Genomic DNA, 23949 nt, shown 5'->3' with positions numbered 1-23949 from the left:
TGAAAAAATCACTTTTATTTATTAAACCCCCCTGGGAATCGAACCCGGGACCTCCAGAACGGTAGGCGAGCCTGCTGACCATTTCACTACGGAGGCGGACAAGTAAACCAACTATACGTAAAATAATACCTAACGTCTAAGTGCCTCTGAAATCTGTCTACGGCTTATGCAACACCGCTCATCATGCCCTAACTTAGGCTCCAACTTTATGAGTTTTATAACCTATTCCTTCATGTAAGTGGGTTTACTCTTTATGTTTAAAGTTACATTAATTTGACGTTATTCACATATTACAAGTTTACGATGGAGACCTTGGGAGAACAAAAGGGGTGTCGGAAGACCACAAAAGAGATGGTCCGACGACATAGTCGCTGTGGGGGTGGAAACTGGCTGCAAGCAGCAACCGACCGGAGTAAGTGGAAAAATATCAAAGAAGGGGAAGAGGCATATATATGTAGCACTGAATGACAGAGCGCTCATGAAAAAGGAATGAAAATTCTAGGCAAAAACAGTCGCTTAAACAAGAGATTATAAAAAAAGAGGCAATTTAGGTACGAAAAATGAGATATGTCGTTAGGAAATACTCGTTTTTTGCTTTATTAAAAAGACTAGAGTTTACCCTTTTATATCCCTTTATTTCTCAACAGAATTCAATAAGAATAATATTGATTTTTAGTATTAATTGATCAGTTTAAAAAAGCCCCTGGACAAATGAATTCACTATGCAAAAAACATTGCCCAAAAACATCACTATCCCCATTATGGTAGGGACTGATCGGAGCCATTTAGTCGTAATGTAACACGTTACGATGCGGGCATTCAGGCAGTCAGTACAGCGAGCCGAGCGCTCCATCTATAGTTTCAGATGCTCGCCGTTAGCGATGTTACGACGTCAGGGCGTTTGTGCACTACACGGAATCACACGGAATTTCACCGTCCGGGACTTCAGATAGCGTGATAAAACGATGATTGGCTTGAATTAGCTTGTGCTTTTGTCCATTTTTCTTCGGATCGATGCTTTTAATCGGTGCGTGAACACGTTGCGCGTAAATTCGATCACGCTTAACTGTCGTAGTCACTTTTATTTTTCAAAACCGGACTGCCGGACGGATAAATTCCGTGTAGTGTACAAACTCACTTACATACGTTACGACGAAATACTTCGGACAGTCCCTACCTTTAAATAAATTCCTTATAATTGCCATATTTTTCCCAATCTTTTGACATCTCGGGAAAAAACATTTGCGTCTTGGCAACCCTAAAATGCAAATGTCAAGTGTCAAAACTTTGGAACCGATTACAACCGGTTCCTTACATAATGAAGGTTTATTTTGTAAATAGTAAATAATCTACTTATTAGCGTGTGTACATTCCACGCGAGTGCAATAAACTTCGAGTCGCGTAGACTATGGCATCTCCTCTAGTTGTCGACTCGAAGTCACCGCGTCCGAGTGACATTTAATCAAAGTTCTTTTGTTTTGATTTCGAGAGATAAAAGTTTTTCAAATGTGATAAAAAGTACCTACGTGATGTTTGTCAAATTAAAGAGGCTATTTTGATTGCTTACCACAGAACTGCAGTACAATTTTACTATAGACGCAAGTGCAATGTGAAATGTTTGCTACTTTCGCAATTAAATAGCAATTAAAATTCTGATTTTTTTTACAAAATTGAATGAAAAACTAAAGTGCCGTATACTTAAAAATTAGTGCATTCAAATCAAAGTTTATAATTTACGATTTTAAACGTTAAAACAATTATTTATGCATAGAAAACATTTATTTTATTCCAACTACTTTTGATATTTCCGTCGTCCGCCTCCGTAGTGTAATGGTCAGCACGCTCGGCTACCGTTCTGGAGGACCCGGGTTCGATTCCTAGGGGGGGTAAGAATAAATATGAGTGATTTTTTCACTGTAATATTTATTCAATATTACCCTGGACTGGTACTTGAAGCGGAGGGCTGATCACCTTTCCTTCATGTGTAAACGATCAAGATAACACTGCGTTTATATGACGCAGTGCCCTATGCACCATTGGGGTGCGGATAAGGGTTTTATTTATTTTATATTATTACTTTTGATATTCAAAGAAAAATGTCCAACTATTTTGTGTTATTTCAAAATTGAGTAGCGAATTGAAACTTAAGTGTTTTATTTAAAAAGTAAGCGTTAATACTTGAATGATGTATTTTAAAGTGTACAATACTTGAATTTATATTTAATACTTCTGATATTGAAAAAAATACAGAAACTATTTTGTTTTATTTACAAATTGCCAGTGAATTTAAATTTAAGTGTTTTATCTTACCTTTTAACCGCGTTAACTTTGTTCCTAAGAGACGCCCGTGCGCGGCGGTATTTCGCCATTTTTTAAATGATTACTTTTATCATGTATTTAGTTAAGAAACGATTTATTTTCCTAAACAAAAACGTTCAATGGGATTCATTGTGCCTTTTTGGTACTCTATAATACACGTGTGTCACATTATTCTTGAAATATATCGTAATATAAACAAATAAGATCGTAACATAAATAAATCAAAGCACGCATCGTGTGTCACTCTTACCCACTGGCGATGCGTAGCGTCGAGAGTGAGACAGATATAGGGCGTGATTATGGCACGGACTAATTACCGACCTCGAGAAAAATCAGGGATCTGTTCTTTTATTTATCCTTGTGATGTTACAAATTATTAGTCAGATATTTCAACAGATGTCATAAGGCCAAGGATTGACGTATTATTTTATCCAAAGTTCCACACCATGAAAAAATCCTTCCAAGTTGAACTGAGGTTCGAAACTTTGAGTAAATTAAAAACGCAAACGGTTATGTCAGCTGCGTACGAGGAATGTTTTGTGAAAACACATACGGTTATGCGAGCCGCGTGGAACCGGTTAAGGTTGGGTTAGATTTTATGGGAAAAATATTAAACAAAAGAGGACAGGAAAAATATCAAATATTAAGTGTTTTAATTTCAATGTGTTACATTTACAGATGTGAACTTTTAGTACACTATTTTAAGTTTAAAGAAATTGGAGAAAAATGAAAATAACAAAGGATTTGCTGCCAATAAAGGCACACTACTTCTTCTTCTTCGCAGGTAATTATTTATTTTTATTTGCTATGGCTATGGCCTGCCTCCGTCTTGTAATGGTCAGCGCGTTTAGCTACCGTACCGGAGGTCACGGATTCGATTCCTAGGGGGAGGGGGCTATAATAAATACTAGTGATTTTACACTGCAATATTTATTTATTCATTTTGAGAAAAGAGAAATATTTATTTGTGTTTTTATTATTCACACAAATATTTCAATTTCATACTATTTCTGTGAGCCTGAGCGGCTCATTATTAGAAATAGGTATCAAATTGTGGTAGAGTGGATTCCAACCGAGAAACTCTGACTTGAGAGTCTGCGACACTAACCACAGGACCACAACCCGACATAATTTATTATTATTACCCTGGACTGGTCCCTGAAGCGCAGGAATGATCACCTTGCCTTAGTGTAAGTAATGATCAAGATAACTTTGCTTCAATACGATCGGTTTTAATGACCTTTCAGCAAAAGCAGTGCACAATGGAGTCCTGGTTCCTACCCTAATGTATGGAAGTGAAGCATGGAGTAGGATGAGAGTAGACTGGATGCAGTCGGGATGCCATCTCTCAGTGCGGCAAGACCATGTATGGCAGATGTTCCAATGGTGATATAAGGAAAGGGTGCAAGGCTGAGATGAGCACTATCCAGCGAACTAAGGAAGGCGGCTTGGGATGGTTTGGGAAGGATGAGAGTAGACTGGATGCAGTCGGGATGCCATCTCTCAGTGCGGCAAGACCATGTATGGTAGATGTTCCAATGGTGATATAAGGAAAGGGTGCAAGGCTGAGATGAGCACTATCCAGCGAACTAAGGAAGGCGGCTTGGGATGGTTTGGGAAGGATGAGAGTAGACTGGATGCAGTCGGGATGCCATCTCTCAGTGCGGCAAGACCATGTATGGTAGATGTTCCAATGGTGATATAAGGAAAGGGTGCAAGGCTGAGATGAGCACTATCCAGCGAACTAAGGAAGGCGGCTTGGGATGGTTTGGGAAGGATGAGAGTAGACTGGATGCAGTCGGGATGCCATCTCTCAGTGCGGCAAGACCATGTATGGTAGATGTTCCAATGGTGATATAAGGAAAGGGTGCAAGGCTGAGATGAGCACTATCCAGCGAACTAAGGAAGGCGGCTTGGGATGGTTTGGGAAGGATGAGAGTAGACTGGATGCAGTCGGGATGCCATCTCTCAGTGCGGCAAGACCATGTATGGTAGATGTTCCAATGGTGATATAAGGAAAGGATGCAAGGCTGAGATGAGCACTATCCAGCGAACTAAGGAAGGCGGCTTGGGATGGTTTGGGAAGGATGAGAGTAGACTGGATGCAGTCGGGATGCCATCTCTCAGTGCGGCAAGACCATGTATGGTAGATGTTCCAATGGTGATATAAGGAAAGGGTGCAAGGCTGAGATGAGCACTATGCAGCAAACTAAGGAAGGCGGCTTGGGATGGTTTGGGAAGGATGAGAGTAGACTGGATGCAGTCGGGATGCCATCTCTCAGTGCGGCAAGACCATGTATGGTAGATGTTCCAATGGTGATATAAGGAAAGGGTGCAAGGCTGAGATGAGCACTATCCAGCAAACTAAGGAAGGCGGCTTGGGATGGTTTGGGAAGGATGAGAGTAGACTGGATGCAGTCGGGATGCCATCTCTCAGTGCGGCAAGACCATGTATGGTAGATGTTCCAATGGTGATATAAGGAAAGGGTGCAAGGCTGAGATGAGCACTATGCAGCAAACTAAGGAAGGCGGCTTGGGATGGTTTGGGAAGGATGAGAGTAGACTGGATGCAGTCGGGATGCCATCTCTCAGTGCGGCAAGACCATGTATGGTAGATGTTCCAATGGTGATATAAGGAAAGGGTGCAAGGCTGAGATGAGCACTATCCAGTAAACTAAGGAAGGCGGCTTGGGATGGTTTGTGCATGTGATTGGAGGTGGTATAGGCACATAGAGCGCAGAGAACCTGATCATATTGTGCACCAGGCAATCGCCATAGAAAGGCATCTAGAGGAAGACCAAAGAATTCACGGATGCTGCAGAGAGATAACATGATCCCAAGGCATGGCCTAGGTGACGTTGTATATGATGAAGACCTACAGCCTGAGGGCGATGACAGCTGACCCCAACCATCTACAAAGACGATTAGTTGGGATGGAGCAAGGAAGAATTCAATTTCAATTTCAATTTCAATTTAATTTATTCAATAAAAAAAAATATATATACATAACAAACAATATTCAAGGCGTATATATTAAAAGTAAGCAAGAAGACTTAAAGGTGTAGAAGAATCCCGCTTCGGAAAACTCCTTCGGACACATGGAACAGATCAATATCCAATGTGATATTGTTCAACATAGCGGTAGCCCTTCCTACAGGCATAACCATCGGCAGGTTGGTCCTGTGTATAGGAATGTGAAACAATCTATGCCGACGCTGTCTTAGGTAACTATCGGGAACATACAGACCAATGCTCCGGATAATTTCAGGATTATCCATCATACCGCGCAACAATCGATAAAAATGCGTAATTAAATACACATTCCTTCTAGTCTCTAAACTATTGTAGCCGAGCATACCCTGGAGAAACTGGGTCGGGTAGAGCCGAGGATAATAGCCGTACTCTCCCATGTAGAGATACCTCAAAAACTTCTTTTGGACTTCCTCTGCCATAAGAGAGTACTTAAGCTCGTGTGGCCCCCAGATCATGGAGCCACTCTCGAGTCTACTTCGCACCAAGGAGTTATAAAGAGTTCTCAGCACGCGGGTATTTTGGAAAACCCTGGCAGTACGCAGAACAAATCCTAGCGTTTTCAATGCATTACCACAGACTGCCTCTATGTGATGGTGAAATGTCAGGGTGCTCACAAATCTAAAGCCCAGATCCCTAACATTCATGTTAATATTCATAAGTATACATAGATAAAGAAGAATATGAATGTCTGGGGGTATTTGTAAGAATTTGGACACACTCGAGGAAGGTTTAATCATCCTTTACGAAAGATAATACTTTTACATAATGATTTGTATGCCTTAAAACGTTATCTAAGAAACTCGTATCAGTGTCTGAAAGTAAATATCACCAAATGCCATTAGATTGTCAAACTTATCTTATCTCCAATTCCTTTAGACTTTACACCAAGTTATTTATATGATTGAAAAGATGTATGGAAGCGAAGCATGGAGTTGGCAAAAGAAGGATGAAAGCAGACTGAATGCAGCCGAAATGCGATCCCTCAGACGAATGTGTGGCAAAACGATGTTTGATAGACGTTCGAATGATGAAATAAGGAAAGAATGTAAGGCTGAGATATAAGCATTATCGATAAAATTAAGAAAGGTGTGTTGAGATGGTGTGGACATGTGGAACGAATGAGTGAGGAAAGAACGATAAAAAAAAATTTATGAGGCGAATGTTAGTGGGAAAAAAAGCAGAGGAAGACCGAGAAAAACATGGCACGATCAGGTATGCCAAATACTTGAAAGTGGTCAGGTTAGGAGTCGTAACAATCGGCGGGTATGTATGAGGAGATGCATGAACGTGGAAGAGGCGAAGAATGTTTGCAAGGACAGAGTGGTGTGGCGCTCTATTCTCTCTGCCTACCCCTGCGGAGAAGCGGCGTGATGGTTAGTTAGTTAGTTAGTTAGAAAAGATTAGGAAAAGTTCTTTACGGTGGTATGGACATGTGGAGCGAATGGATAATGAGAGAATGACTAAGAAAATATATGTGGCGAATGTGAAAACAGAACGAGGTCGACCGAAAAAGACTTGACTTGGTGGTGTCCAAAGTCTGCTTAATCGGAGGGCATATATGACTAGATGTATGGATGTGAAGGAGGCGAGGAGTGTATGCCAGGACAGAAGAGTGTGGCGTTCCATCCTTTCTGCCTACCCCTGCGGAGAAACGGCGTGATAGTGGTAGTAGTAGTAGTAGTAGTCTCACCATAGATGAGAAGAGAAGTCTGGGCATTTACGGGGCTTACGGCCGTCACAGGCTGGTTTATGTAATCACTTTACACACGTGTAACATTCACCAATTCCACCCATGATTGACAATCACACTACTCAATTTTGTTTTGAATTACCTAACTTCCAAGTGACTCTGAAATCTAGCTACGGCTTATGCAATACCGCTTATCATGACCCTACTCAGGCTTCAACTTTTTAAGTTTCATGGCCTATGCCTACTCGTGAGTGAATTTACTCTTTATGTTTAATAATAATAATAATAATAAAACCCTTATCCCCAATGGTGCATAGGGCACTGCTTCATATAAACGCAGTGTTATCTTGATGTTTACACATGAAGGAAAGGTGACAGCCCTCCGCTTCAGGTACCAGTCCAGGGTAATATTGAATAAATATTACAGTGAAAAAAATCACTTATTTTTATTCGACCCCCGATACATTTATTTGACCCCCCCTGGGAATCGAACCCGCGACCTCCAGAACAGTAGCCGAGCGTGCTGACCATTACACTACGGAGGCGGACATTTTATGTTTAAAGTTACTTTAATTTCATGTAATTCATGAGACTACTCAAATTCTTGAAACTTCTATATATTATATCGCTCACTCCTTTCAAGAACGTCATAAATCAAAAAACTTGATTTTTCAGGAGAACGTTTTTAACGTTTAAAAATATAACACAATGTATTTAAAATAAATATCAAGCAATTTATTAAACTTTTTACTGTGCAACAGATCCTTTTAGGTAAATTATGAATGTTTGTTTTCTATTTGAAAAATATTAAGTTTATTTAAAAAAAATAATTAAATAATACCTTTTCTTCAAAATGCAAAAACAACACTTTCTGCCCTATAACGGTTAAATATTAAGTTAAAAATATGCCGCTTTTGCTGGGATATAGTACATTTTTTGGGCATTCCGAAAACATGCACAACTGAAAATTGACATATTTTGATTTATGACGTTCTTGAAAGGAGTGAGCGATATATGGTTCAATTTCGAAACATCGTGGTTGAATCACTAGAATTCACTAGAGACATCTATTGGTGAGATGAAATAAGGTTTGTATTGAGCAGAAACTCTTTCATAACCATATACATTACAAACGCAAGAAAATATCCTTTAATTAGTATTCCTTTAGATGTCTTTCTATGGCGATTGCCTGGTTCACAATATGATCAGGTTCTCTGCGCCCTATGTGCCCATACCACCTCCAATTGCCTTTCCCCTACCTTACTATTGATGCCTGTTACAGCCAGGCTCCCACGAATGCGTCAACTCTTTATCATGTCTCCAAGGGACACTCCAGCTGACCATGTAAGCATTCGCATTTCAGCAGTTTCTAGTTGCCTAAAGTAGGTGTTGTACATCGTCCAGCATTCGGAGCCATAGAGGAGTGCGGGTCTGACTGTTTAACTAACTAACTAACTAACTAACCATCACGCCTCTTCTCCGCAGGGGTAGGCAGAGAGAATAGAACGCCACACCACTCTGTCTTTGCAAACATTCTTCGCCTCTTCCACGTTCATGCATCTCCTCATACATACCCGCCGATTGTTACGACTCCTAACCTGACCACTTTCAAGTATTTGGCATACCTGATCGTGCCATGTTTTTCTCGGTCTTCCTCTGCTTCTTTTCCCAATTACATTCGCCTCATAAATTTGTTTTACCGTTCTTTCCTCACTCATTCGTTCCACCTGTCCAAACTGTCCCAACACACCTTTCTTATTTTTATCGATTAATGATTATCTCAGCTTTGCATTCCTTCCGTATTTCACTATTCAAACATCTATCATACGTCGTTTTGTCGCACACACTTCTGAGAGATCGCATTTCGACTGCATTCAGTCTACTTTCATCCTTCTTTTGCCAACTCCATGTTTCACTTCCATACATTAGAGCTGGAACCAGTACTCCGTTGTGCACTGCCAGTTTAGCTTCTGCTGATAGGTTTTTATTTGCTGTAACTGATTTCAGTGCACAATTCACTTTGTTCCCAGAATTCTAATAATACGGGTCTGTTTATGGTATTTTATTTCATTTTAGCTCTAGGGCCTCTGCTGCCCCAGATGAATGTGTTTGGGAGGCAACTGGGGGTATCTCCGGAAGTGATGGGAGCAGTTACTGCCGTTCTACCAATATTGTGGGCTCTAGCTAAACCAGCCGTGGGATTCCTTGTTGACTTTTTCCAGGTAAATTTAAATCTACATTAATTGATTCGGCAGTCACTTTGTGGTAAAATCTATCCATTTTTAATTAATGTTTTACTTACAATGGTTAAAGAAAACACTTGTTTTTTACCACTTGAGTTTTATTATAGACTACATGTTTCAGAAGTTAAACTTCCATCATTCAGGTCTGTATAGTAACTAATGGTCAGCACGCTCGGCTACCGTTCTGGAGGTCTCGGGTTCGATTCCCAGGGGGGGTCAAATAAATATAAGTGATTTTTACACTGTAATATTTATTTAATATTACCCTGGACTGGTACCTGAAGCGGAGGGCTGATCACCTTTCCTTCATGTGTAAACGATCAAGATAACACTGCGTTTATATGAAGCAGTGCCCTATGCACCATTGGGGTGCGGATAAGCGTTTTATTATTATTATAGTAACTAAAATATAAAATATAAAATTGTTCTATAAATAAGGAGAGGGGAAAGTTACGGGGAGGGGGTTAGTCAAGGGGCGGAGTTTGAAAACAAAGGAAAAATGGAAAGCAAAGGTGAAGAATTTTGAAGCAATATATTATTTAATAAATTATTATTAGAATTTAGTTTTTTTTGTATTTCTAAATTTTCAAGATAATTCATAATTTGGCCTTTATATGGAACAAGGTGTAATAGTTTTAATTTATGAGAGTGAAATGGGTGATTAGTATCTATTATGTGATTTGCAAATTCCGAAAAATAATTACTAACAAGACCGCTATGATGTTCTTTAATTCTAATCTTTAAATTTCTCGCAGTTCGGCCAATATATTTTTTATCACAATCTCCACACGAAATTTCATAAATACCACTTTTACCAAGTGTTTTCTTTAATCATTGTAACATGTCTTACCACAAAGTTAATGCCAAAACAATAAATAAAATAATGTTTTACTTAGTAAATACCACTATTTCTTAAAATCTGCTGTGACGCGTGTTTCGGTGCATTCGATGGTGTTTGAAAATGATGCGGAATGCACCGATGTTTTTTCTAAATAAGTTTAAAAAATATATTGGGATGTGTACGAAAAATTGCCCTGTTTTTGGGGCAAGTCTTCTGGGACTTCTAGTGTACTCCAAAGGGTCCATTTCTTCAATTTTTCTTTCATTTCAGAACCAAAGGAAGTGTATTTTTATGTTTTTGATCCTACTGATGAGCGGCTCCTACTGTGCCTTGTATTTCCTCCCGGAACCTCCCCTGACTGACGCTGAACTGTCCTTGTTTAAAAAGACTGTTAATTTTACGCACAACAGTGACGCAGAATCCGCAAATTGGGTCACCGTTGGACCAATATCCCAATTTTGCGAATCTAAGGTTAGTAAGCCTCAATCAGACCATGTTATGCAGGAACCATCCAACTGACAATTGGGAAATTTGACTTTTTGATGAATGCCACTTCATCGCCAGGCGCCGTGGCGAGTCGGGAAGATGATCGACAGTGAATCTGACATTGCGGGTTCGATTCCCGCCAATTTCAAAATTAAATCAAGAAATATTCACTATCAATTGGTCTAATAATGTATTTTTCACATCTATTTTCCATTATTCCATTAAAAACAATAAATAATCAATAGTTTATTTTTAATTTGCTGAAGACATCCAACCCAACAGATTTTTTTTTCTAAATCCATGAAAAAAAAAAAGTGAAACATCCGTGTGGGTTGACAGCTTTCAGCATTTTCACGCTAAAATTAGTTACATCTTCTTCTTCTAACCCTTATCTGCGGAGGCGGACATTAGTTGCATGCCCCTGTTTAAACATTTAGGGATGTATGTGACTCACAGATTGAGAAACCGCGTGTGGTGACATTACACATCCCTATTATACACCTTTAGGGAGAACTGTAGTCACAGGAGCGTGACATCACACAACCCTGTTTATCACCTCTAGGAATGTGCGTGATTCACAGGCATTACTGAGAAACTGCGTGTGGTGACATCACACATCCCTGTTTAACACCTTTAGGGATGTACTAGAATCACAGGTGTGTGATATCACACAACCCTGTTTAACACCTCTAGGAATGTGCGTGATTCACAGGCATTACTGAGAAACCGCGTGTGGTGACATCACACATCCCTGTTTAACACCTTTATATGCTCATGTATTTTTTTTTTCACACTGTTTTTTTTTTTCCAGAACGACAGCTGTATAAAAGAAATAAGCGACAAGTTCATACCTGCGTCTTGCTTCTGGATATGCAACGAAGAAACCGACAATAATACGAAGGCTAATTTAAATATTTTTATTGGAAAAAGAAATTTTTCTTCAGTAGAAACGTTGACTGATATTTATCTAAAAGATCCGATCATTGGCTGTGGTGCGTTACAAATGGGCGCTTATGCCCAGTTCGATCCTGCGAAGAATGCCTCCCGCCAGTCCGACTCTGCATTGCATGAGAAAAACGCCTCGTTTCTGTATCGTTGCGTCTACAATAAAGATTGCCCCACGTTACGATGCGACACTGGAAATGAGACAAGCTCCGATTACTATCTGTACGGAACCGTGACCTTTTGGGGCTTTGTACTCCTCGTTTGTACCGGAACCGTTGCGTTCAATGTGGCAAATTGCATCGGGGATGCCGTGTGCTTTGATGTATTGGGTAAGCATCAATTCCACATTGTATTTTTGACGTATAAACATAGAGGAAGAAGAATTTGGAAGTCTGGGTAATAACAGGGCTTGTTTGGCGATTCCCAGGGGGGGAGTCTAATAAATATAAGTGTTTCTTGAATGTTTTTCGCAGACACTTTGTGGCAAATTTTATAAACTTTATAAAATTAAACAACTTGGTACACTTTTTCCAAACGGTTTCGACAAGAACCTTGTCATCATCAGGGTTTATGTACTAATTCTAATATAAGTGATTTCTCACTCTTATATTTATTCAATATTACCCTGGACTATAGTGCCTGAAGTGCAGGGGTGATAACCATGCCTTTACATAAGTCCGCCTCCGTAGTGTAATGGTCAGCACGCTCGGCTACCGTTCTGGAGGTCCCGGGTTCGATTCCCAGGGGGGTGAAATAAATATAAGTGATTTTTTCACTTTTATATTTATTCAATATTACCCTGGACTAGTGCCTGAAGTGCAGGAGTGATTACCATGCCTTTACATAAGTCCGCCTCCGTAGTGCACGCTGGTCAGCACGCTGGGCTACCGTTCTGGAGGTCCGGGGTTCGATACCCAGGGGGGTCAAATAAGTATAAGTGATTTTTTCACTTGAATATTTATTCAATATTACCCTGGACAGGTACCTGAAGCGGAGGGCTGATCACCTTTCCTTCATGTGTTAGCGATCAAGATAACACTGCGTTTATATGAAGCAGTGCCCTATGCACCATTGGGGTGCGGATAAGGTTTTATTATTTTTAAATAAAAATGCCCCCACATCGCATTGTACGGCCAACCCCATGGTAGACGACTCTCGGGCAGACCACCAAAGAGATGGGCCGATAGCTGGGAATCGACGTTGCAGGAGGCTAATCCCTCTTAAAAACAGGCCAAAATGCCGATAATAAGAAGAAGAAGAAGAAATCAAAATGAATGGACGATATTTTGTATCTGTAATGAGTTTTGGATTTACGGAGATGGCGTCTAGATGTGCTTATTTGCTATCCAGTACGTAGTAAGTGCGAGTATAAACATTCGATGTCCAGCGCCCCTTCTGCATAAAGTCGCCGACCGCCACTGGTGTGCGTGTGTTTCAGGGCCGTCCCGCAGCATGCAGTACGGCTGGCAGCGCGCCTGGGGGACGGCAGGGTACGGGCTGACGGCCCTGGCGGCCGGCTGGGCCGTGGACACCGCCAGCGCGGGATCGCTCCGGAAGGACTTCGCGCCCGCCTTCGTACTGACCATCGTGTTCACCGTCGTAGACCTGTTCTTTTGCAAGAGGCTGAAGGTGAGACGGCTCCTGACTGGGACAATAACGCACATGCCGACTTTATTTTTTATTATTTCCAAATTAACACGCTAACTAACTAACTAACCATCACGCCGCTTCCCCGCAGGGGTAGGCAGGGAGAATAGAGCGCCACACCACTCTCTCCTTGCAAACATTCTTCGTCTCTTCCACGTTCATGCATCTCCTCATACATACCCGCCGATTGTTACGACCCCTAACCTGACCACTTTCAAGTATTTGGCATACCTGATCGTGCCATGTTTTTCTCGGTCTTCCTCTGCTTCTTTTCCCGCTAACATTCGCCTCATAAATTTGTTTTACCGTTCTTTCCTCACTCATTCGTTCTACATGTCCAAACCATCTCAACACACCTTTCTTAATTTTATGGATAATGCTTATCTCAGCTTTGCATTCCTTCCTTATTTCACTATTCGTACATCTATCATACATCGTTTTGTCGCACATTCTTCTGAGTGATCGCATTTCGACTGCATTCAGTCTACTTTCATCCTTCTTTTGCCAACTCCATGTTTCACTTCCATGCATTAGAGTTGGAACCAGGACTCCGTTGTGCACTGTCAGTTTGGCTTCCGCTGATAGGTTTTTATTTGCTATAACTGATTTCAGTGCACCATTAACTTTGTTCCCGGCATATTCATATTCACTTATTAACACGCTAAGGACAGGAAAGGTTATTCGTTCCCGTTAGGTGGATTGATACCTAAGGACGGGAAGGGTATTTTTACCTTCTGCGCCAGCCTCATTTCAAAGGCAGAAAAGAAAGAATTATTCGATGTTTTCATATGAATATTTTGTACCAATCTCTTTGTTTAGGTCTTAACTATATATACTGGAGACAGTTTGTGGACTCCATATGCTCCACCTAGGGAGCGGATATGGTTATATATATATATATGTACACAATTCTCAAATCCCGTCGCCAGCAAAAAACGATATGTTTTATTTTGCCTCCGTAGTGTGATGGTCAGCTCGCTCGTTTACCGTTCTGGGGGTCCCAGGTTCGATTCCCAGCGGAGGGTCGAATAAATAAATAAATACCCTGGAGGGCTGATCACCTTCCCTTCATGTGTAACGAGATAACACTGTATTTTATATGATGTAGTGCCCTATGCACCATCGGGTGCGAATGAGGGTTTTGATTGATATCATTTATCATGACCGCCCCGGGAACTCTCAACCTTTGGCGTGACAGCCAAACGCGCTAACATGCGATGTCGCTACGTAGCTTGATGATATCTTCGCAATACGATTAGACATTCGGTGAGCTAACATAATATAAGATAACACTGCGTTTATATGATGCAGTGCCCTATTGTTAGAAGAAGAGGATTCGGACGCACTCACTAAGCACGACATGACTGTTCCCAGCTCCCGAGCATGTCTCCGCCGAAAGACGCTGGCGGTGCGCTAGCCACGCTGCTCCGAAGACCCTCGCTGCTGGTCTTCCTGCTGTTTGCGGTTGTTGCCGGAATGTTTGACAGCTTCATCATCTACTACATGTTCTGGTGAGATTCTCCGACTCTTCAATCAGCCCTTCACCCGCAGTCTGTCCCTCCGAGTTCCTCCAGGGTATGCTCGGCTACAACAGTCTAGAGACTAGAAGGAATGTGTATTTGATGAGGCATTTCTATTCATTGCTGCGCGGTATGATGGATAATCCTGAAACTATCCGGAGCATCGGTCTGTATGTTCCCGATAGTTAGCTAAGGACAGCGTGGGCATAGATAGTTCCCATTCCTATATACAGGACCAACCTGCCGATGGTTATGCCTGTGGGAAGATATGCTGAACAATACCTGTTCCATGTGCCTGAGGGGGTATTCCCATAAGGGATTCTTCTATGGTACATCTTTAACAAGAGTCTTCTAGCTTATTTTTAATTTTTTGTTAATGTATAGGCTTTAAATTTGAATTTGTTATGTATATGTTAATTATAAATAAAAAAATTGAATTGACTACGAAATCTAGCAATGAATTGATGAGCCAATAGGACATAAAGATCTAATTGTTCTTTCCTCACTCATTCGTTCCACATATCCAAACCATCCCAAGTCACCTTCCTTAGTTTGCTGGATAGTGCTCATCTCAGCCTTGCACCCTTTCCTTATATCACCATTGGAACATCTACCATACATGGTCTTGCCGCACTGAGAGATGGCATCCCGACTGCATCCAGTCTACTCTCATCCTTCCCAAACCATCCCAAGCCGCCTTCCTTAGTTTGCTGGATAGTGCTCATCTCAGCCTTGCACCCTTTCCTTATATCACCATTGGAACATCTACCATACATGGTCTTGCCGCACTGAGAGATGGCATCCCGACTGCATCCAGTCTACTCTCATCCTTCCCAAACCATCCCAAGCCGCCTTCCTTAGTTTGCTGGATAGTGCTCATCTCAGCCTTGCACCCTTTCCTTATATCACCATTGGAACATCTACCATACATGGTCTTGCCGCACTGAGAGATGGCATCCCGACTGCATCCAGTCTACTCTCATCCTTCCCAAACCATCCCAAGCCGCCTTCCTTGGATTGCTGGATAGTGCTCATCTCAGCCTTGCACCCTTTCCTTATATCACCATTGAAATATCTACCATACACGGTCTTGCCGCACTGAGAGATGGCATCCCGACTGCATCCAGTCTACTCTCATCCTTCCCAAACCATCCCAAGCCGCCTTCCTTAGTTTGCTGGATAGTGCTCATCTCAGCCTTGCACCCTTTCCTTATATCACCATTGGAACATCTACCATACATGGTCTTGCCGCACTGAGAGATGGCATCCCGACTGCATCCAGTCTACTCTCATCCTTCCCAAACCATCCCAAGCCGCCTTCCTTAGTTTGCTGGATAGTGCTCATCTCAGCCTTGCACCCTTTCCTTATATCACCATTGGAACATCTACCATACATGGTCTTGCCGCTCTGAGAGATGGCATCCCAACTGCATCCAGTCTACTCTCATCCTTCCCAAACCATCCCAAGCCGCCTTCCTTAGTTTGCTGGATAGTGCTCATCTCAGCCTTGCACCCTTTCCTTATATCACCATTGGAACATCTACCATACATGGTCTTGCCGCACTGAGAGATGGCATCCCGACTGCATCCAGTCTACTCTCATCCTTCCCAAACCATCCCGAGCCGCCTTCCTTAGTTTGCTGGATAGTGCTCATCTCAGCCTTGCACCCTTTCCTTATATCACCATTGGAACATCTACCATACATGGTCTTGCCGCACTGAGAGATGGCATCCCGACTGCATCCAGTCTACTCTCATCCTTCCCAAACCATCCCAAGCCGCCTTCCTTAGTTTGCTGGATAGTGCTCATCTCAGCCTTGCACCCTTTCCTTATATCACCATTGGAACATCTACCATACATGGTCTTGCCGCTCTGAGAGATGGCATCCCGACTGCATCCAGTCTACTCTCATCCTTCCCAAACCATCCCGAGCCGCCTTCCTTAGTTTGCTGGATAGTGCTCATCTCAGCCTTGCACCCTTTCCTTATATCACCATTGGAACATCTACCATACATGGTCTTGCCGCACTGAGAGATGGCATCCCGACTGCATCCAGTCTACTCTCATCCTTCCCAAACCATCCCGAGCCGCCTTCCTTAGTTTGCTGGATAGTGCTCATCTCAGCCTTGCACCCTTTCCTTATATCACCATTGGAACATCTACCATACATGGTCTTGCCGCACTGAGAGATGGCATCCCGACTGCATCCAGTCTACTCTCATCCTTCCCAAACCATCCCAAGCCGCCTTCCTTAGTTTGCTGGATAGTGCTCATCTCAGCCTTGCACCCTTTCCTTATATCACCATTGGAACATCTACCATACATGGTCTTGCCGCACTGAGAGATGGTATCTTTTAAGTTTTATAGTCTATATCTACTCGTGGGTGGATTTACTCTTTAATATATAAATGTATGCGTGAATGTGGAAGAGACGAAGATCGTTTGCAAAGACAGCGGTGTGGCATTTTATTCTCTCTGCCTACCCGATGAAGAGGGTACTAGGCTTCTAGTGGATGATTTCGACTGGTTCCAGGTTCTTGGAGGAGCTGGCCACGGAAACCGGACTGATGGGCAGCATCAAGCTGCTGGAGGGTTTGACCGTGGCTGCGGAATCCTTCGGAGGGGAGCTCGTCTTCTTCGCCATTTCTGGTAATCACCTAACACAGGGGTCCCCAATCTTTTCAGTAGCCGGGCCAGATTTTAGAAAAGAGATTTCTCACCGGGCCGTAAAACAAAATGAATTTTATTATTCAAAGCAAATAAGATATTAAAATATATATACATATATATATACATATATATATATATATATATATATATATATATATATATATATATATATATATATATATATATATATATATATATATATATATATATATATATATATATATATATATATAACCATATCCGTTCCCTAGGTGGAGCATATGGAGTCCACAAACTGTCTCCAGGCTTTTCTGTCGGCTGCCAGCTCCCTTGCATCCTCCCAAGTCAGATCCGCGTCCCGAAGTTCTGACGAGAACTGCCGACGAATTGTCAGCAGTGGTCGTCCTGTGCGGCGCGAACCTGATGCCTTGTAAAAGAGGCAAGCTTGATTAAGGCTCTCAGGAGGCATGCGGAGTACATATACATATATACATACACTATATATACAATACACTCATAGAGAAACACAAAGTTCTAAACATAAAATAATAATAAAATAACTAATAGTAAGCACTGGTCAATACACGTCTCCTTCACACACCATCAGCGAGCAGCGAGAGAGAGTGAAACACAACGTTTGCATTTATCCATTATAATATAGAGAAGAAATGCTGAGAAAGTACACACTTCAAGGTGGGTAACAATATCGCTCACTCCTTTCAACAACATTATAAATCAAAAATCGTCAATTTTCAGATGTGCATGTTTTCGGAATGCCCAGAAAATGTACTATATCCCAGCAAAAGCGGCATATTTTTAACATAATATTTACCCGCTACAGGGCAGAAAGTGTTGTTTTTGCATTTTGAAGAATAGGTATGGTTTAATTATTTTTTTTAAACATACTAAATATTTTTCAAATAGAGAAAAACATTTCAGGTTTCACCTAAAAAGATATGTTGCACAGTAAAAAGTTTAATAAGTGGCTTGATATTTATTTTCAATACATTTGATTATATTTTTAAACTTTGAAAATGATCTGAAAAATAAAATTGTTTAATTTATGACGTTGTTGAAAGAAGTGAGCGATATATTAAATAAATCTATACTTACAAAGTAGTATAGATTTATTTATTTTACTAGTCCGCCTCCGTAGTGCAATGGTCAGCACGCTCGGCTACCGTTCTGGAGGTCCCGGGTTCGTTTCCCAGGGGGGGTCAAATAAATATAAGTGATTTTCCACTCTAATATTTATTCTATATTACCCTGGACTGGTACCTGAAGCGGAGGGCTGATCACCTTTCCTTCGTGTGTTAAACGATTAAGATAACACTGCGTTTGTATGATGCAGTGCCCTATGCACCAGTGGGGTGCGGATAAGGGTTGAAAAAAATGAAATACTTTCAAAAGCATTGGCTAACATGTGAAGCCGCGGAATGGGAGAGAACATGGCACAGTTTGCGTTATGTACAAATACTGAATACCTAGAGGAAGGTGGGTTGGGATGGTTCGCCAACCACTTGATATGACCAAGTACTTCAAATATCAGTAGTATGTAATATGCTAATTGATGTTAACAATTGCATTACGTACAACACCTACTCTAGGCAACTAGAAACTGCTGAAATGCGAATGCTCAGGTACTCAGCCGGAGTGTCCCTTAGAGACAAGATAAAGATTTGAAGCATTCGTGGGAGCCTGGCTGTAACAGGCATCAATAGTAAGGTAGGGGAAAGGCAATTGGAGGTGATATGGGCACATAGGGCGCAGAGACCCTGATCATATTGTGAACCAGGCAGTCCCCATAGAAAGACATCTAGAACAAGACCGAAAACCAGACTTCCATATTCTTCATCATCCATGTTGAGATGCCAAAAAAAATCACTGGCATTCAATCTGTCCGCCTCCATGGTGTAGTGGTTAGCGCACTAGGCTACCATGCTGGAGGTCCCAGGTTCGATTCCGAAGAGGGTCAATATAAACATGACTGATTTTTAAGTATGTAAAAGTATTAAACGATGTATAATAGATGTTCGAATAGTGAAATAAGGAAGGAATGCAAAGCTGAGACAAGCATTATCGATAAAATTAAGAAAGGTGTGTTGAGATGGTTTGGACATGTAGAACGAATGAGTGGGGAAAAAACGGTAAAACAAATTTATGAGGCGAATGTAATTGGGAAAGGGAGCAGAGGAAGACCGAGAAAAACATGGGACGATCAAGTATGCCAAATACTTGAAAGCGGTCAGGTTAGGAGTCGAAACAATCGGCAGGTATGTATGAGGAGATGCATGAACGTGGAAGAGGCGAAGAATGTTTGCAAGGACAGAGTGGTGTGGCGTTCTATTCTCTCTGCCTACCCCTGCGGGGAAGCGGCGGGATGGTTAGTTCTAGTTCTAGTTCAGATTTTTAAGTCTAATGTTGATTTAACATGACCCTGGACTGGTACCTGACGTGGAAGGCTGATCGCCTTTCCTTCCCGGATTCAACGATCAAGATAACACTGCTTTTTTACGACGCAGTGCCCTATGCACCATCGGATGCGGATAAGGGTTAGAAGAAGAAGAAGAAGATGTTATTCAAAGGTTGATTTTTCTTTGTTGCAGGTAAAATACTGAAGCGGTTTGGGTTTGGGCACACTCTGACCTTCTGCCTGGCGTGCTACTCCGTGCGCTTGTTCCTCATATCACTCATCACCAGCCCGTGGCAGATCCTACCCATAGAGGTGAGGATTCCATAGTCTGGCTCGGGTCATACCATTAGGGGCAATGCCATCAGGATGGCAGGTCTCCGAAGTAGACTCGAGAGTGGCTCGATGATTTGGGGGCCACACGAATTCAAGTACTCTCTTATGGTATAGAAAGTCCAAAAGTAGTTTCTGGGGTATCTCTACATGAGAGAGTCCGGCTATTATCCTCGGCTCTACCCGACCCAGTTCCTCCAGGGTATGCTCGGCTACAGCAGTTTAGAGACTAGAAGGAATGTGTATTTGATTACGCATTTTTATCCATTGTTGCGCGGTATGATCGATAATCCTGAAATTATCCGGAACATTGGTCTGTATGTTCCCGATAGTTAGCTAAGGACAGCGTCGGCATAGATAGTTTCCCATTCCTATACACAGGACCAACCTGCCGATGGTTATGCCTGTAGGAAGAGCTACCAGTTCCTCCAGGGTATGCTCGGCTACAACAGTCTAGAGACTAGAAGGAATGTGTATTTGATGAGGCATTTCTATCCATTGCTGCGCGGTATGATGGACAGCGTGGGCATAGATGGTTTCCCATTCCTATATACAGGAGCAACCTGCCGATGGTTATGCCTGTAGGAAGATGTGCTGAACAATACCTGTTCCATGTGCCTGAGGGGGTATTCCCATAAGGGATTCTTCTATGGTACATCTTTAACAAGAGTCTTCTAGCTTATTTAGCTATTATCCTCGGCTCTACCCGACCCAGTTCCTCCAGGGTATGCTCGGCTACAACAGTTTAGAGACTAGAAGGAATGTGTATTTGATTACGCATTTTTATCCATTGTTGCGCGGTATGATGGATAATCCTGAAACTATCCGGAGCATCGGTCTGTATGTTCCCGATAGTTAGCTAAGGACAGCGTCGGCATAGATTGTTTCCCATTCCTATACACAGGAGCAACCTACCGATGGTTATGCCTGTAGGAAGAGCTACCGCTATGTTGAACAATATCTCATAGGATATTGTTTGTTCCGTGTGTCTGAAGGAGTTTTCCGAAGCGGGATTCTTCTACGCCTTTAGCAATAGTATTCTTGCTTATTTTGTATTTTTTTTTTAATGTATACGATTTAAATTTAAGTTTGAATGTGTATGTTAATTATAAATAAATAAATTGAATTGAATTAACCTGTTCAACGATGAGTTTACTTTTTAATTACGTAACATACAACCGGCGAGAACTCTTTCACTAGGACGTGTCAATACGTCACGCCCGGTGGAGGCGATTTCATTTTATTTATGCTTCAAATATGAAAAGACTTTAATAGCCGAGCGTGCTGACCATTACACTACGGAGGCGGACAAAATACAGGTATGAAAAAGTCACAAAATATACGACCGAGTATCAAATCATACGGCAAAGTCATAAAACATACAAAAAAGGTCAATATTTATCGTAGTCGTACAGGAGAAAGTGACCAACTAACAAAAGGTAAAATGTTCAGGAGGGCCATTTAAGTCACTTTTGCTTGGCAACAAAATAAACACCAATGCAGTTAGTCATTTTTACCAAGTCAATATATTATACTTACAAGTTTAAAATCCTTTGGGATGTTTTTCAGGGCAATACTAAGCTAGTAAGAAATTAAACAGTCAATGATCGCGTTTTTGTAAAACAATGCACTTGGTCACTTTCTCCTGTCTGACTACGATATATGGATGGCTAATTATCTTTGTAGTTGGAAAATATAGGTCCCACCCGTTCCGGGGCGCAGCATATATTCACTGGACGTATTCATATGTCGCTCACTCCTTTCAAGAACATGATAAATCAAAAAACTTGATTTTTCAGGAGAACGTTTAAAAATATAGTTAAAAAATATAATACAATGTATTAAAAATAAATATCAAGCCACTTATCAAACTTTTTACTGTGCAACAGATCTTTTTAGGCAAAACCTGAAGGTTTTTTCTCCATTTGAAAAATATTTAGCATATTTAAAAAAATAATTAAATAATACCTTTTCTTTAAAATGTAAAAACAACACTTTCTGCCCTGTAGCGGGTAAATATTAAGTTAAAAATATGCCGCTTTTGCTGGGATACAGTACATTTTCTGGGCATTCAGAAAACATGCACAACTGAAAATTGACGATTTTTGATTTATGACGTTCTTGAAAGGAGTGAGTGATGTCATACCCGTTGCCAGTATTGTTTACGTCTGACATATTTATATGTCCCGTTCCGTTAACGGGTTAATAGAACGCCCTGTTTGCCCGCAGCTGGTTATGCAGGGGCCCACGTACGCGCTCTGCTACTCCGCCATAGTCGGCTACGCGGCTGCGGTGGCGCCCCCGGGGCTCTCCTCTACGCTGCAGGGCATCGTGGCGGGGATGGACGATGGATTCGGTAACTCAAACACTTTACCAACTAAAACTTACTAACCATCACTTTGCAAATAATCTTCATCTCTTCCACATTCATGCATTTCCTCATACATACCCGCTGATTGTTCCCACGCCTGAACTGACCACACCCAAGTGTTTGAAATACTTGATCATTCACGTCAGAGACCTCCCGGCAATGAGCAAATGCTGACAAGTTCCCGATTGGCCCACACTAGATGATCCCTCCTGTTCCCAACACAGTTTCAAACTAAACATTCACATACTAATAAAAGAGTTTCTGCTCAATAAAAAGCTTCTTTTCATCTCACCAATAGATGTCTCCAGTGAAGTTCTAGTGATTCAAGAAATATGTTTCAAAATTGGTCCATAGATTTTTGTCACAAAGCTGGTTTATTGGCTAATGAATTAATTTGAAAAATCACAAGACCATCGGTAAAATTCTTATTGAAATCTGTAGGGAACTAAGGGAGATATGAAGGTTTAAACTTTACATATTATATTTTAATAAATCGAAAAACATACACACCGATATGTTCCCGATAGTTAGCTCAGGAAGCTACCAGTTCCTCCAGGGTATGCTCGGCTACAGCAGTCTAGAGACTAGAAGGAATGTGTATTTGATGAGGCATTTTTATCCATTGCTGCGCGGTATGATAGATAATCCTGAAACTATCCGGAGCATCGGTCTGTATGTTCCCGATAGTTAGCTAAGGACAGCGTGGGCATAGATAGTTTCCCATTCCTATATACAGGAGCAACCTGCCGATGGTTATGCCTGTAGGAAGATATGCTGAACAATACCTGTTCCATGTGCCTGAGGGGGTATTCCCATAAGGGATTCTTCTACATATTTAGCAATGGTACTCTAGCTTATTTCAGATTTTTGTTAATGTATACGCCATTGTCCGCCTCCATAGTGTAATGGTCAGCACGCTCGGCTACCGTTCTGGAGGTCCCGGGTTCGATTCCCAAGGGGGGTAAAATAAAATATAAGTGATTTTTTCACTGTAATATTTATTCAATATTACCATGGACTGGTACCTGAAGCGGAGGGCTGATCACCTTTCCTTCATGTGTAAACGATCAAGATAACACTGCGTTTATATAACACAGTGCCCTATGCACCATTGGGGTGCGGATAAGGGTTTTATAATTATTTATTATTATACGCCATAAATTTTAGTTTGTAATGCGTATGTTAACTATAAATAAATAAATTTATATATTTTTTTTGACATCTCATCAAAGATAAACAAGAATATGGAAGTCTGGGCATTTACGGGGCTGACGACCGTCATAGGCTGGTTTAAGTGATCACTTTACACACGTGTAACATTCACCAATTCTACCCATTATTACACTTCTCAAATTCTCGGAAGTTCTATATGTATGAACCAATTCAGAAACATTGTTATTGAATCACTAGAACTTCACTAGAGACATCTATTGGTGAGATGAAAAGAAGCTTTTTATCGAG

At 41.4% G+C, this 23949-nt stretch overlaps 1 protein-coding gene across 6 annotated transcripts in view; it reads left to right on the top strand.

Annotated features, from left to right (window-relative positions):
* The first annotated feature begins 1257 nt into the window (after positions 1–1257).
* The window catches only part of LOC148303887 (major facilitator superfamily domain-containing protein 6), a 23249-nt gene continuing 557 nt past the window's right edge, over positions 1258–23949 (top strand). The window contains exons 1-10 of one of the 6 annotated variants that reach the window (XM_088269241.1): positions 1258–1340; positions 2998–3103; positions 9119–9264; positions 10397–10597; positions 11424–11886; positions 12996–13186; positions 14579–14715; positions 17259–17374; positions 19981–20099; positions 22347–22473. In XM_088269241.1, the coding sequence (XP_088125367.1) occupies positions 3046–3103; positions 9119–9264; positions 10397–10597; positions 11424–11886; positions 12996–13186; positions 14579–14715; positions 17259–17374; positions 19981–20099; positions 22347–22473 (1558 nt within the window). In that variant the 5' untranslated portion in view covers positions 1258–1340; positions 2998–3045. The other 5 variants (XM_088269237.1, XM_088269240.1, XM_088269236.1 and 2 more) reach the window with 5 other exon arrangements.

This window comes from Brachycentrus maculatus, unplaced genomic scaffold (genome assembly GCF_059751285.1).
Source record: "Brachycentrus maculatus isolate JH-2025_06_01 unplaced genomic scaffold, ASM5975128v1 h1tg000342l, whole genome shotgun sequence".
Classification (NCBI taxonomy): Eukaryota; Metazoa; Arthropoda; class Insecta; order Trichoptera; family Brachycentridae; genus Brachycentrus; species Brachycentrus maculatus.
This window is presented reverse-complemented; position numbering and strand designations above follow the sequence as displayed.